General features: G+C 39.9%; 1 protein-coding gene across 1 annotated transcript in view; it reads right to left on the bottom strand.

The window, feature by feature from the left end:
- The window catches only part of cubn (cubilin (intrinsic factor-cobalamin receptor)), a 95,489-nt gene extending 84,401 nt beyond the window's left edge, over positions 1 to 11,088 (bottom strand). The window contains 12 exon segments of the mRNA XM_051940038.1: positions 107 to 299; positions 1,233 to 1,357; positions 1,601 to 1,696; positions 4,653 to 4,784; positions 6,416 to 6,584; positions 7,046 to 7,172; positions 7,421 to 7,524; positions 8,028 to 8,129; positions 8,214 to 8,252; positions 8,338 to 8,433; positions 10,556 to 10,685; positions 10,877 to 11,088. Coding sequence (XP_051795998.1) covers positions 107 to 299; positions 1,233 to 1,357; positions 1,601 to 1,696; positions 4,653 to 4,784; positions 6,416 to 6,584; positions 7,046 to 7,172; positions 7,421 to 7,524; positions 8,028 to 8,129; positions 8,214 to 8,252; positions 8,338 to 8,433; positions 10,556 to 10,685; positions 10,877 to 10,998 — 1,435 coding nt within the window. The 5' untranslated portion in view covers positions 10,999 to 11,088.
- Between the last annotated feature and the right edge of the window lie 3,625 nt (positions 11,089 to 14,713).

Raw genomic sequence — 14,713 nt, 5'->3', positions numbered from 1 at the left:
AATTCTGTATTCACTCATTTCCATATTGTCTTTATATGTGTAGTTTTAGAGTGCTGTTGTGTAAGTGTTGAGTTATTGTTTGTTGGACTTGTTGTCCAGCCAATACCTTGCTGTGCGGTCTGGCAGAACAGGCCGGTCCACTGGGCAGTGCAGGTACATGTGAATCCGTTAACGCTGTCGCTGCAGGTTCCTCCATGTTGACAGGGGTTGCTTGAGCACTCATCAATATCCTGGTCACATTTTTCTCCTTCCCAGCCAGAGTTGCACTTGCAAATGTATCCAGGAGCTGAGGTGGTCTCCTGTGACAGCAGTAAAATATGTTTCGTATGTTTGATGTTACAAAGGGATTTGATTTTGGATTTATAATCATCTGGCAAGTGATCATATTTAGTAACTTCCGCACACATTAAATATGGCGTTGCTCCCCCCTCTCAGTGAGGTACAGAAGCATGTGGTTTTCACCCAGCCAATCAGATCAGTACACATTACAGCACACTACATCTTAGCATTTGACCAATCAGCGGAGGCCTGGAACGTATCAAACTTTCTCTTTCTCCAAAGTTGGATAAAGACGGACTTGCGGCTCGGCCCTCTTCCATATTTGCAGTCGAAACGTCAAAACCAACTGTGGTTAGCTGACGAAACTCACATGTTTGTGATTGAGTAGTTGTGCTAAGTGATTATTTATACATTTCTTGGAAGGCAAAGAACTATATATGGTAACTTCATTGACCTTCAATTTCAACAAGAAAATTAAAAATGTTGAAAAATGTCCCAAATGTAAATAAAAGTCTTATGTCCTCCAGGAACACTCTCGGGTTGAAATTTTAAATTTTGAAAGAGAAAAATGTTTCTAATTTTACCTTTAATTTATCATATCAAAGGACAACTCCATGAAAAGCCACAAACTACAATAAACTGATCCAAAAACATCCATGTAGCAAATCACACAGAACACATGTAATCGTTCATCTGTGATTATTGTCACGATGGGCTGTCAGGTGACTTGACGTCTGTTTCAGTGTAGCTGCACTTGTCTTTCATAAGGAGTGGTCTAACAAGCCACAACCAAGTCCTGAGTTTGTATGAAAGCATAATGTAACAGAGAGAAGGAGGTGACAGGATTAAGGCTTCACCTGCTGAGCCACGTTGTCTGTCCATCTCTCACCTAATGATTGGTTGTAATGTACATCTAATTAAGCAATTTCCAATGCATACGTTGACACACTCACCACACACTGCCCATTAACACAGGGGTTGTTGGTGTCACAAACGTGGCTGGTTTCAGTGCACCCCGTTGGTCCATAACCGTTCCCTGTGTAGCCTGGTGGGCAGGTACATACAGGAAGGCTTGAACCTGGTGGATGTAGGAGACGTGAGCGGAAAGAGGAAGAAAACACGGTCATATTACACGTCTCATACATGAAGTTGAACAAACAGTCTCCTAATTCATTAAATAACACTTTGGATGCTCTAAAAGGTCATTCATCAGATTTTTTTGATTCTTAATTATTCTCTGTAATCAGTTTAAATGCAAATAATGTTTCCCATGCAGCTGGTGCAGATACAGCAAAAGAAGTCATGCGTATGTTTGTGTTACCTGGGCTTGAGGAGCAAGTAGCCAATGGGTGACAGCCTCCATTGTTGGAAGAACAAATACTGGTCTGTGTGCATGTTCTTCCATCTCCCTCATAACCTGCACAATCAGAGGAGTCTGTAAACTTAGGCACAATTTGTGTTTGTATAGCACAACTTGTCCTCAACTGGTCAAGATAAGGGGAGCCCCTTACGTGCACATTTGTTGGTCAACAAATCCTAAATAAATAAATAACATCTGTTCAGCTGTATTGTATGTGTTAAGCTAAACATGAAACAGTTAAATTAATTTTCCAAGCTAAATTTATGTATTGATCACCTGACACCCAACATCCCTGAATAGCAGATTGCTTTAAAATACTAAAACTTTTTGCCACTCGTTCTGTTTAGTGTAATACAACAATAATTGGCTCAAATGAAGCCCAGCATAATCAGATGGATGATGTGTTGTGCTCTAATTTTCACAATCACACACTGCTGGGCTGGTTAGTAAATATGCCTGGTAGGTTATAATGTTAAAAGAACTGATGAGTAGCCAAGCAGAAAACAATCACATTTAAATGTTGATTTTTCCCTTTAACAGTCCAAGTTCACTATCAGTTTTAAAACCCTGTAGAGAAATTTAACATCGACCTTTCTTAACCTTTGTACAGAGTCTGACTGGTAAACTTTAGAATCGGTTGAACATGGCAGGACTCCAGCATTGAACACCATGGTCAGCTAAATATATTTAGGGGTATGTAGTTCAAAGAACCTCATTTAATTTGATGATAAGGAGTGGAACTATCTTGATCAGAAGAGGGAGATCGAGGCCTGGTGAGTGTCTGGAGACTCAGTCTGATATAGATAAAAGGGGCTGCTATCCAGGAAGAGGAACTGCAACACTCACATGGGCAAAGATGGAGAAATCCGGAGGGGGGAGATTGGAAGGAACGGTGTGCCTAACCTGAACCAGAATGGTGGTCTATCATTACACTTCTGGGCTAGGCATGGAGTGGCTATAAAGAACACCTAAGGGGCCGTTTATACGAGGACCATCCTAACAGAAAACGCAAAAGTGGCGTCTTGTCATTTCACGTTTAGACGAGCGGTTTTGAAGGAAATCTGCGTATATACGGTGACTCTATAGTGTGTGGAATTCGATTGGATATGCATGCCAGGCAGCTGGGTGGCGCTGTGATAAAACTCTGCCATGTCTACACGCATGCGTACTATCTCCCTTTTCGGATCTCCGCCGCGGTAAATGTTCATGAATGGAATCTGTACAGATTCTGTACGTTTGTTGGTACGACTCCTGTAGTGTACATAGAGCTGCCAGAGTTGCTTGAAGGTACAAAGGATGGAAATAATCACACATCTTTGTTTACTTCCTTGTACCGGCCGGCAAACCAAAGCACGTATGTGACGTAATCGCGTACGCGACGTGGTCAGATCTCGGCAAAGTTTTGCGTTTTGCTGTTTAGACGGAAACGTAAAGGCGGAGCGTTTTCAACTTTTCCACTCTGGAGGCCGGTTTCAAATTTTTGCGTTTTCAAGCCCCCAAAACGCCGTCCTCGTATAAACGGTAGGGTGTTTTGTTGAAATATTTTGCCGTTTTCACCTGCAAGCGTCCTCGTGTAAACGGCCCCTAAGTGTGAAAAACTTCATGACGACAGCTCTTATCTGCCAGAATTTCATGGTCATGTCAATGCAGCTAAGAGGACCTTTTGAATATCTGGTCATATCTAGTCTAACCCTTGCTGTTAATGCTAGGGTTAGAAAAAAATACCAGCCCTAAAAAGAATTCTTCCCAAACACTGGTCCATGCCCAGTTCAATCAATCAATCAATCAAAATTTATTTATAGAGCATCTTACAACATAAAAGAAGACCAAAGTGCTTTCCAACAGCATGATAAAACAAAGCAATACGATTTGCTTATCACAAAACCGTAAAAACCATAAAAACCATAAAACCGTAAAACCGTAAAACCATAAAACCGTAAAAGCCATATAAACCATAAAACCGTAAAACCGTAAAACCATAAAAGCCATAAAAACAATAAAAAGATAAAACCAAAATGCAGCACAGATGAATCAGTAACATTTAATGAGGCGTTCTGGGCAACATGAGAACAAAACAGTTCTCAGAGTCAAAGGCACATCTGAAAAGGTGGGTTTTGAGTCTTGACTTAAAGAGCGACAGGTCAGAGATAAGTCAAAGTTCAAGTGGGAGTCTCGGAGCAGCAACAGCAAATCAACAATCATCCCACTGCTGGTAAAGGGACCTAGGCACATCAAGTACCATTTGCGAGGATGACTGGAGGGCTCTGCAGGGATGGATAGTTAAAAGCTCTGATAAATATAAAGGAGCAAGGCCATGGAGGGACTTAAAGTCAGTTACAAAGAGTTGTCTGGTGTCTGCCAGCAGGAGCTGCTCACCTTGCTTCCTTCCCTACAGAAGGTATGATATTCTTAGTGTCTTCTCTCTTGCAGAGAAGCAGGAGGCTGGTCTTCCAGTTGCTAGGCCTATTGATTGCATCATTGTGTTTCTCTAAGGATTATCCAGATTTTTTAACTTGCAAAGTCTCAACTCTGTATGGCATTTATGAAAGAATCCTAGTGCCTTTACTCTCTATGGGGAGATATGGGAAAGCCAGACTTATGGCTTCTTTTGAGGGCCTCAGGTCCCATGGTTGTCTGATGCTCTCTGAAGAAGCTGCACATATCATCTGCTTCGGCTTTTGCTACCGATCCTGGAGAGAAAACTTGTCCTTGCTTGATCAATGACCACCTCAGAGGTTTTTCACGTGAACCACCAAGACTGAACCAAACTGATGCCTGCGTTAGATAGGCAACAAGATGAATCTGTGGTGGATGAGATGTCATCATGTCATAAGATTCCCTCAAAACTGTGTGATCCCATCAGGACCTCAATAGTTTTTAAGCTTTTAACAAGCAAATCCAGCAGTGAATTGAATGTGAAAAGGCAGACATTATCACATGGTATCCAGGCCATACCATCTCTGGCAGCCATACAGAATTCACAGAACTGTAGGTATGTTCTCTCCTCTCGTACCTGGAGGGCAGGATCCGCAGTGGAAGGAGCCCATGGTGTTAAGGCATTGCACCATTGGAGTAGTGGAGCAGCCGCCATTATTGGTCAAACATTCGTTCACGTCCTGACAGCTATAGCCGTTGCCTTGCCAACCTGAGACATATTAGAAGACATAAGAAAGAGGAAGAAGAGTATTTGTTTCACTTTCTTTATTCATGTACTGTATGACTGCACACCAATCAGCCACAGCAGGTGAAGTGAATAGGATTGATCAGTGCTCTGCTGCGTCCTGTCATTTGGGTGAATGTTAGTTTGACACTTACCACCAACCTTAATATTGCTGCAGACCAAAGCACCAACAATGTGAACCAGCTGTTTTGATCCATACAACATTAAGCGTCAAGTTTAGTACGTATAAAATGTTTAATCATTTTTTGCCTATCTTGGGTAGAAGTGCAACATGTTCTAAATAAATGACAGAATAGGTCCATTGTCTACTGCCGCTACTACAATGTATATCAATGTTTCCAGAAATGTGGTAAAATAAAGATGAATAAATTTCAGATTCAGAGAAGGAAGGCATGGTAGTGATTTAAGTCACCGGGCTTTCAACCAGGAGAGTGGGGTTTGTGAATTGGGGACGACCATTGTTTTTACATGTTATAGACTTCATATTCCATTTAAAAAATATGCATTATTGATAATACAGATATAGAATATTCTCCTCCATTCTGTTGTTTACCAGGGTGATAAATCAGGACTTGCTTTGTGGCTCTTACCCAGGTTGTTTAATCCTGACTAGATCCTTGCTTGTGTTTTATTTACTCTCAGATGTACGCCACACTGGCTAAAAAACTAAGTGCTGCTAAATGAAACCATACAATTGAAAAGTCCCATCTCAACAAACAACCAACATCATGAAGAAGAAGAAAGTATGAAGAAAATATCCCCAAATGTAATTAACCACGCCTGACGTGTACGTCAGTGGGGTTACTGCATTCGCTTCGGTATCTGGCTGGCTGGCTTGGTAAGTATGTATGTGTGTGTGTATGTCCGTTCATGGGCATGGTTCTGCCATCTACTGAGGGCTGGTCTAGTTATGTAATTAGGACAGGCAAAACTGGTAAATCGGAGCTTCAGTATGCTTTGAAAGTTAATTTAAATTTTAAAGCTCTAAGACTTAGCATCTTTGGACAAAATGTCATACTTCTAGTCTTAAATATTTGTTCATTGTTTTTACTTTTTCTTCAGTCTGTCACATTTTCAGTGATAGTTCTTCAGCTGGTTTACACAAGTCTACGTTCCAATTCATCTATTGCAAAAGGCGGTTAGGGTTACGTTAAACCTACATTTTGTCGTACTTTAAAACTGGCTGCCTTTATCACCATGTAACAAGACAGAAATTACATTTTTTACATACAACAAAATGTAATTTAATGTAGCATAGTATAGGAAGGTAAATTTGTGGTGACCAGGTTGCTAAGTGTCTGCACGCCCAGCAACACCTTGGGCTAAATGCTAATGCCCACATCTTAACATGCTTGACATGCTAACATATAAAACACTGAACACCTGTACACTCATCCCTGCAAAGTTATAAGATATTGTTCCAAACTTCTGGCTACAACCATACTATATTAATCAGCTCTTTTAACATTTACTGTTACTGCTGTGACCTGATTATTTTACCTGAATATACCAACTCTCCAGCTGGTGTTCTTATCCCAATATGGCAAATATTAGTGAGCTAGCATAGCCAAGTATGAGTTGATAGCGAGTGTTACCAGCGGGACAGGCTCCACAGTAGAAGGAACCCTGAGTGTTGTAGCAGTCAACCAGAGGGTTAGTGGAACAGGGCTTGTTGGAGAGGTTGCACTCGTTTACATCAGCCACACATGCTGGGTTGTCAGAGGAAGCCTGCCAGCCGCTCTCACAAATGCACTGGTATTTAGGCTGTGAAATGGGATAACAAAGTGATGTAACAATGAATTGTGATAAAAGGCAGATGATATATAATATTATAATGTAAATTATACTGTGATAAAGCCAGAGTCCTAAAGAGCTATCTGTAGCCATGAGAAAATTCTTTAAAGTTAGCGAATAAATAAGAAATTATTCATGGCATAATCTTTGAAGTATTCTGTTATAGTTAATGGCTTTTGTGAAATACGGCATGTGTGCATAACCCAGCCCAAGCCTATTATCAGAGCATTAAGTAGAGGAGACAGACCGGCTTTAATGACCTCTCAGAGCAGCATTTCAACTGACCTAATCAGACTGCAGGATGCTCAGTATTTTGTTTCATATTAACCTGTGCTTCTACCAAACTCTTGGAACATACTTTTGCAGTTTTTCTTTGCAAAACTTGAAGTGCTAAACTGTTATATATCAAAATGATGGTTCAGACAAGTTACCTGTCCAGTTACGACCCGGTCTGCATCAATACATATGCCATGTACACAAAGGTTCTGTCCTGCATTCCTGCAGTCATCGTAACGCTCAGTGCAGAGTTTCCCAGACCATTCGGGAGAACAAGTGCAACTGCACATAAACAGAAACATTATTCAGACAACATACAGTAAGGGTAGAAGTAGCACTGACTGTCAGTGGCTGTCATGGATGTTAGATCTTTGATTGAAAGCCATTCTTGGAACTTTAGAATGAGTGTAATACAAGCATCTGGACAGACCTATCCTTGCTGATCAGTGAACAGTTTAGATCTTGCACAAATGTACAAGAAATTTACAAAAGGGTAATGTGTAAGTGAGAGGATGGGTCTTAAGACTTACGTGAATGATCCAGGGGTGTTGACGCAGCTTCCTCCATTCTGACAACCCTGCAATGTTCCTGAATACACCTTACATTCATCCACATCAGTTGCACAGTTTGGACCCTAATAGACATGCATAGAGAGACAGAAGAAAGAATGGGAGAAAGACAGACATCTTTTTCAGAATCAGGACAATACTGATACCCTTACTGCTGATGAGACAAAATTTTAATGACCCGGTGAGGTCACCCTAACAATTACAGTATAGATCCCAGTTTAAGTCCTTGGTATAAGGACACAAGTCACTAAAATCCTATGCTCACATTATGTCTTTGGGGTTTTGATAATAGAATTAAATGCAAATGTATTTTAAAATAAGTCACGAAAACTTCTTGTCGACTGAACTGACTTTGAGATTAATCATCAACACCTAATTTTAAAGGCCTGTCTCGAGGAGTCAGACTTTTTTTCCCCCTGTCTTCTGCCCTCAGCTACTGATTTAATTCAAATTTTTGTTTCTTACTTGAATTATTGGTCTGTATAGAGATATATTTTACCAATACAGCATATACCATATATTCAATAATACAATAACAGCAACACTACAACAATACTATGGGACTCACAGCCCAGTTGGTGGGACACACACAGTGGTATGAGTTTAATAAAGTCAAGCAAGTTCCTCCATTCTGACAGGGATTACTGTTGCAAGCAGCAGCCTGGACTGTCTGCAGGAGAAAACAGGAGAAAACATGACGTGTGAAACAGTCGTTGATTTGTGCCATGACAGAAACATTTTTTAAACCTCTTACCGATTCTAGTGTAGTCACTTTGCTCTCAAGTGTTGACACCTAAGAAGAAACATGGGTATATGTTTCATGGCAGTGGCTTCATAAATTGAATCTAAAATATGAAGAAAAGGAGACCTCATCCTACTCTGGTATCAAGCTGGTTTAGCTGGTTGGTGATATCCGGGGGAAGGGCTCCTCCATTATCCTTAATGTCCTTAATGTCTTCTTTGTTGACTTTGATCTAAAATCAGACAGTTTAAACAGAGACATTATTATTCATAACTTTTTTTGAGTGAAATGTATAGAATATACTAAATCCTGTAATTTCAGCGACTGTATCACATTCTCTTGTTTTGGATCCCAGCCTCACAAGAAACTGGACCATGTGGAGACCAAAAACCCTTTGACATTCACTTTTGGAAGAGTTGACAGTTTCTTTCTTTGTGCTTTTATTCACCCATTTACACTGTGATGGTAAGGAACGTTTATTCCAGTGATGTTTGGTGGTAAAGGTATTATTCAGCTAAGAAAGTTGTTTCTTTAAAGAACCGTGGATCAACTCTTGTTCAGGTCATTGAATCCCTACAGAAAGCCTTTGTTGCTGCCCAGCACTCATTACTTCACCTGAAATTTGCTCTTAGTGCATAAACTAATATTGTTTTCCAGTTCTAGGAAGTAACCACAGATGATTCCCTCAGAGGGAAATGAAATAGAGGTGGTTGATATATATAAACACCTGGGTGTCTGGACTCATGACTTCCTCACTTTCAAGTCACATGCAGAGAAACTCGTGAAGAAGCTGAGGCTAAAATTGGCTATTTATTTTTGAAAAAAGTTGTGTTTTTCTTTTTATGCAAAAAAGCAGCTTGTTGCTAAGACTTTTTTGTCTGTGATGGATTACGGAGATCTTTTGTAAATGAATGTCTTCGGATAGTTGACAGTGTTTACCATGTTTCTCTGAGGTTTATTACGAACTGTAAAGTGTCAACGCACCACTGCAAGTTTTAATATTGGTTGGATGGCTGCTTTAGCCCCCAGAATGATCCATCATTTGTAGACTTTCATATATAAGGCAATACTTGGACTATTGCTTGCTTACGTACATTTGTTCTTAACTGCACAGAAAAGTTCTGATCTTTACTCTCTCTGTTCCTTTCAGTTCCATATGCTTGTACTAAATTGGGTAAAAAGGCTTTTGTTTACACTGCATATTTTGAATGGAATTTGCTGCAGAAAGACTGGAAATTAACTGAGTTAATCTCCTTGAGCGCTTTTAAATCCAAACTGCGAGTTCTTGAGGCCGCCTCCACAACATGCACTTGGTTTTCATAACTTGCTTGTAAATTTAATCTTTTTTATTTGTTTTTTGCTCGTGTTTTAACTCTGTTTAAACCGTGTAATTTTGTAATTGTGGTTAGGAGTCCCTTAGAAAAGAGGTAGTTAATCTCACTGGGATTTCTCCTGGTTTAAAAAAGGTTCATATGTTTGGTGCAACCATTGGTTCAACTATTTTAGATAACTAATGTCATATCAAAAGCCTTACCACAAAACCAACATGGACAAGATACATCTGCATGAAATGAACACAGCTTTTATCTGTTGCAACTTTCATATCAATTATCTGTTTCACATACTCACATACCACAGCCTGAGTATTGAAGAAGTAGAAGGTGAGTATGCATTTTACTGCTGTCACACAACAGAAAGTAAAGATATTAATTCTATTTTTGATTAAATAACTTTAATCACTGTTTAGTGTTGTGAGTTTGGAGTGAATTATTTAGAGGGATTTTAATGACTCTACTACCATGTCTCCAGAGGACAACTAAAAGACATCCAGGGGAGACAATGATGGGAAATGATATTCAGCAGTTCTTCACTGGTTGCAGTAAAACAAAATAAGCTCAGGCTGGACGTGACTTTGCAGATCTTTGGCCGTGCTGTTTGTGCTTCCTAACCTGTGAATTATTAACCATCTCATATGAGTAGCAGGAAGCTTATGGTTGTGTAAAAGTGATAAGAAGTTGTAATGAGACAGTTAGGAATGATTATCTTCTTTTTATGAATAAACTGATGTGCTAAGACTAGCAGATCACACATCATTTTTATTGTTATTCATTTCTGTTTCTCTTAACAGTCCCGTCTTTTTTGCTGTTATTCTTGGGATGGTGAGTGAAAGAATGTTTTTAAAATGCAGTTTGATTTATGCCATAATGAAGTTAGAGGTTAATTTTATTTCTGTTTTTAACACAATTTAGATTGATAGATTTCTTGTAAAAACAAACATACAGAAGCACTTCTGTTATATTTCATCACATCAAGTAGGCTGATGTTTGAAAGTAATGGAAAAAAATGTGGTTTACCTGACTCAAAAGCGGGATGAGGTCTTCATTACCCACTTTGACCCGGCCTGATGCTGAAGGCTGGAAGCGGATCTCTTTATTGTCACCAGTTGTGAAGACCAGATGGCCATTATCTGACAGCATGCGAGCCCTAGAAAGTTGCATTTAATCAATCAGAGTTGGGGTTCTACAATCAAATCAGGCGACACTATGAGACTCTGCCTGGACAGACCTCATCCTCTGCAGAATTTGACAGTATGATAGAACATGTTTACACATAATTAGCAATATATGAGTAATACATTTCATCCATCCCTCTGATCTCTACAAAGCCCGACTCACTGGTCATCGCTGACGTCCCTCTTCCTTCTACTTTGCGCTGTGTCCTTTGGTTCTCCTTGCAGTCCTACAAGAAGGAAAATGAGAGTGAAGAACAGCCATGCCAGGCCCCGTATCCCAGCCATGGGAAGGAGAAGTGCTGTCTGAACTCTCTAAACACTTCAACTAAGGGGTTTTATGCGCTGCCACACTCTAATGCCCACTCCCAAGACTTTGACCCGACAGTACAATCATAAAGTGCATCTCAATTTCCCAAAGTTGGCTAACTACTTTATTAGACTTTAACTGTGGTTTCTTATTGAGTGCGAATGCGTCTCACATGACTGTAGGAGATGAGTAACCTGCTTCATGTGATTGTGTGCATGTCCTTTATAGACATCAGGTGGGTTAAATGCTGATCAATGTAAGCTAAAATGAGCACACATGATTTCAGCAGATTTCTGATTTCTTAATGAAACATTCACATTTTTTTCGACGAATGAACTCCTATTAAAATCATTATTACTAAACTGTAGGATCAACTTTGCTGATGATGATATTTTGCAACCATTTGGATTGTAAAACTGAAATGCAATGATTTATATTTTCAAGGTAAAACATTATGACCATCATGACCTGCAGCCCAGTCATCTGGCTATGAGTTGGCACTGGTTGAAGTCAGCCAAGTCTTTTCTCCCACATCCAACATTTTTGATTAATACTGTGTTGGACGCGTAGCTTATTCGAGTGTTTTTTTTTCTTTTCCTGTACTATTTTACAATGTTGCAAGAAAACTATGAAACCCATCCATCCATCATCTCTTCACTGTTTAATCCTCATTAGGGTCATGGGGGCTGGAGTCTATCCCAGCTGACTGAGGGTGAAGGAAGGAGACACCTGGACAGGTAACAGTCTATCACAGGGCTACACACAGAGACAAACAATCACACTCACAGTCACATATATGGGCAATTTAGAGTTACTAATTAATCTCAGCATGTTTGTGGACTGTGGGAGAAAGCTGGAGAACCTGGAGAAAAGCCACACATGTACAGGTGAACATGGAGACTCCATGCAGAAAGATTTCAGGATGCAAACAGGTGATCTTCTAGCTGCAAGGCAACGGCGCTACTGTGCAGCCCCAAAAACTATGAAAAAACATGTAATTATGTAGTAAAATATAAAACAGTAGCCAGTGTTTGTCTTGATTACATGTATGCATTAATACACGCACTCGGCAATTGTCAATTAACTGTAGGTCAATCGGTGCCATTTATTGCCTTGTTATTGCATTCAAGGCTGCTGTGTTTTAGTAGTTTATAGCAAAAAATAAACAATTGTATGCCCACATAAGCTAATACCAGGCTTAAATAGAGTGGGATGAGGTGGGTATGAGAACCAGCTGGCTGAAACACGGAATCTGAGGACATGTAGTGAGCGGATCGGTTAAAAAAGAGCGAACAAAATATAATATCATTAATTCATTGCAGTGTACAACACACCTAAGAAGCATTCCTGTCAGTTTTAAAAGTACAGGAGATGTGCAAATATAAAATATAAAAATCTAGTAGAAAATTATATGTGTATCTATGTAGACAGTGGGATAGCTTATTCTTTCAAAGAGAGCTTATTTGGTGTATGGAGAACTACCACAACAGTGCTGTTGCATTTCTGCATGGTCTACATTGCTGAACATATACAAAAAAGTAATGGCTTAAAATAGTGCAAAAATTACATGCAAGGTGTAGTTGTATGTAAACATACACTATCGTTCAAAAGTTTGGGGTCATGTCCTTATTTTTGAAAGAAAAGCATTTTTTTTTTCAATGAAGATCACATTAAATGAATGATAAATCCAGTGTAGACATAGTTAATGTGGTAAATGACTATTGTAGCTGTAAACAGCTGATTTTTAATGGAATATCTCCATAGGGGTACAGAGGAACATTTCCAGCAACCATCACTCCTGTGTTCTAATGCTACATTGTGTTAGCTAATGGTGCTGAAAGGCTAATTGATGATTAGAAAACCCTTGTTCAGTTATGCTAGCACATGAATAAAAGTGGGAGCTTTCATGGAAAACATGGAATTGCCTGGCTGACCCCCTAACCTTTGAACAGTCGTGTAGGTAGACGTGTAGTTATTTAAACAAATACATTGTGCATAAGGTAAAGGTTACAAAAGTGTAGCTATTTTGTGATTCTGTAAACATAACAGTGAGTAAATTAACAGTGAGTAGATTCAATTAAATTCAGTTCACTTGCTCGTAGGCACTCAGAGTTCAGTTCTCCTGTGGTCCGGGGTAGAAGTTGTTGTCAGTCTGTTTGTGGTTTGATGGACGTCTACCTGAGGGGAGTGGGTCAAACAGATAGTGTCCAGGATGGGATTGGTCCTAAGAATGTCTGATGCTCTACTGAGGCAGTGGGAACTGAGTTTGTCCTCCAGAGAAGGCAGTGAGCAGCCGATGATCCTCTGGCTGGCTCTACTGTTACTGCTGACCTCACACAAGTACACCGGTTCTACTGCTTGTAAATGCAGTATGCTGTCACCTCTGATACAGATATCTGAAGTTGCATGTTAAGGTCATTTGATCCACATACAAGTAGCTGTAGATGTACATAAACAGAGCAGTCATCAGTTTTTGGCAGAAGATCATTTTTTGGCACAACACCCAGCTCCCGGGGGCTGACTAGCTGCTACAGCTACTAGGTTGTTTAACACGGTACAGAGCTGTGCTCCAAAACTGCAAACAAAGTACATTTATTACTAGTACCATGACCACGAAAAGAAGCGGGTGAGCAGCTAAATATACGCCACCATGAGCAAGACAGAAAGAGAGAAGCAGAGGGAGAAACAGAGGCCATCTCTAGCTTGTTAGATGCTCATCTAGCAGATCAACACCAAACACCAACTTCTATTTAAGATCAATTACGGTAATTCATTTGGCACCAAGCCCGTGTAGTAAACTGAAGGTAGCTGATTATACAGACAGTTTTAGTGCAATGTTTAACGATATCTAAGAAAGAGCCGTGAACAGCTGTAAACAGCAGCATAGTCAGAAAAACAGGAAGTGACACGTTACCTTCGCAGAAATATAGAAGCAATACACACTACCAGTCAATAGTTTGGACACACCTTCTCATTTAATGGTTTTTCTTTATTTTCATGATGATTGAGAGAATGCCAAGAGTGTGCAAAGGGTGGCTGTTTGGAAGAATCTAGAATACAAATCAAGGTCACGGTCTGTTTGTTTTCCTCCCTTAGACAGAGGGGTCTACGGCACAGTCAACACATTCACTCATACAATAAAATAAAATAAACATCCAGAATAAAAATAAGAGAAAAAAGTGCAATGTATTGTTACATTGGTTAATAACAAAAGTGCAATGTGCAAACTCAGCATTATGCATATAAAAATAATAGATACGACCCTTACAGTGTTACAAGTTATCTGGATGACCTGACGGGCCTCCTGTCCTTCTGTTCACCAATGAGCTTCACTGACAGAGGGATGAATCGATTGTGTTTTTATAGTTGGGCCCTGTACCTTCTTCCTGAGTTTGGTAGAATGTATTTTGGGTGCAGCGCATGAGAGGTGTCTGATAAAATATTATGGGCCTCTCTGAGGGTCATTTGTTCAAACAGGTCATGAGGGTTAGAGGTGCTGGACTTCTGATGACTTTTCCTGCTGTCTGTAACGGATTAAGTATCTGAGCTTCTGACTTCACAGGCCAACTTCCAAACCAGCTGATGATGCCATGCCATAACAGACTCAGTTGTTGGTCTGTAGAAAATCTACAGAATATTTTTACAGACACCAAACAGCCTGAGTTGATGGAGGAAATGCACACTCGCCACTTT

This window comes from Acanthochromis polyacanthus, chromosome 20, assembly GCF_021347895.1.
Source record: "Acanthochromis polyacanthus isolate Apoly-LR-REF ecotype Palm Island chromosome 20, KAUST_Apoly_ChrSc, whole genome shotgun sequence".
NCBI lineage: Eukaryota > Metazoa > Chordata > Actinopteri > Pomacentridae > Acanthochromis > Acanthochromis polyacanthus.
This window is presented reverse-complemented; position numbering and strand designations above follow the sequence as displayed.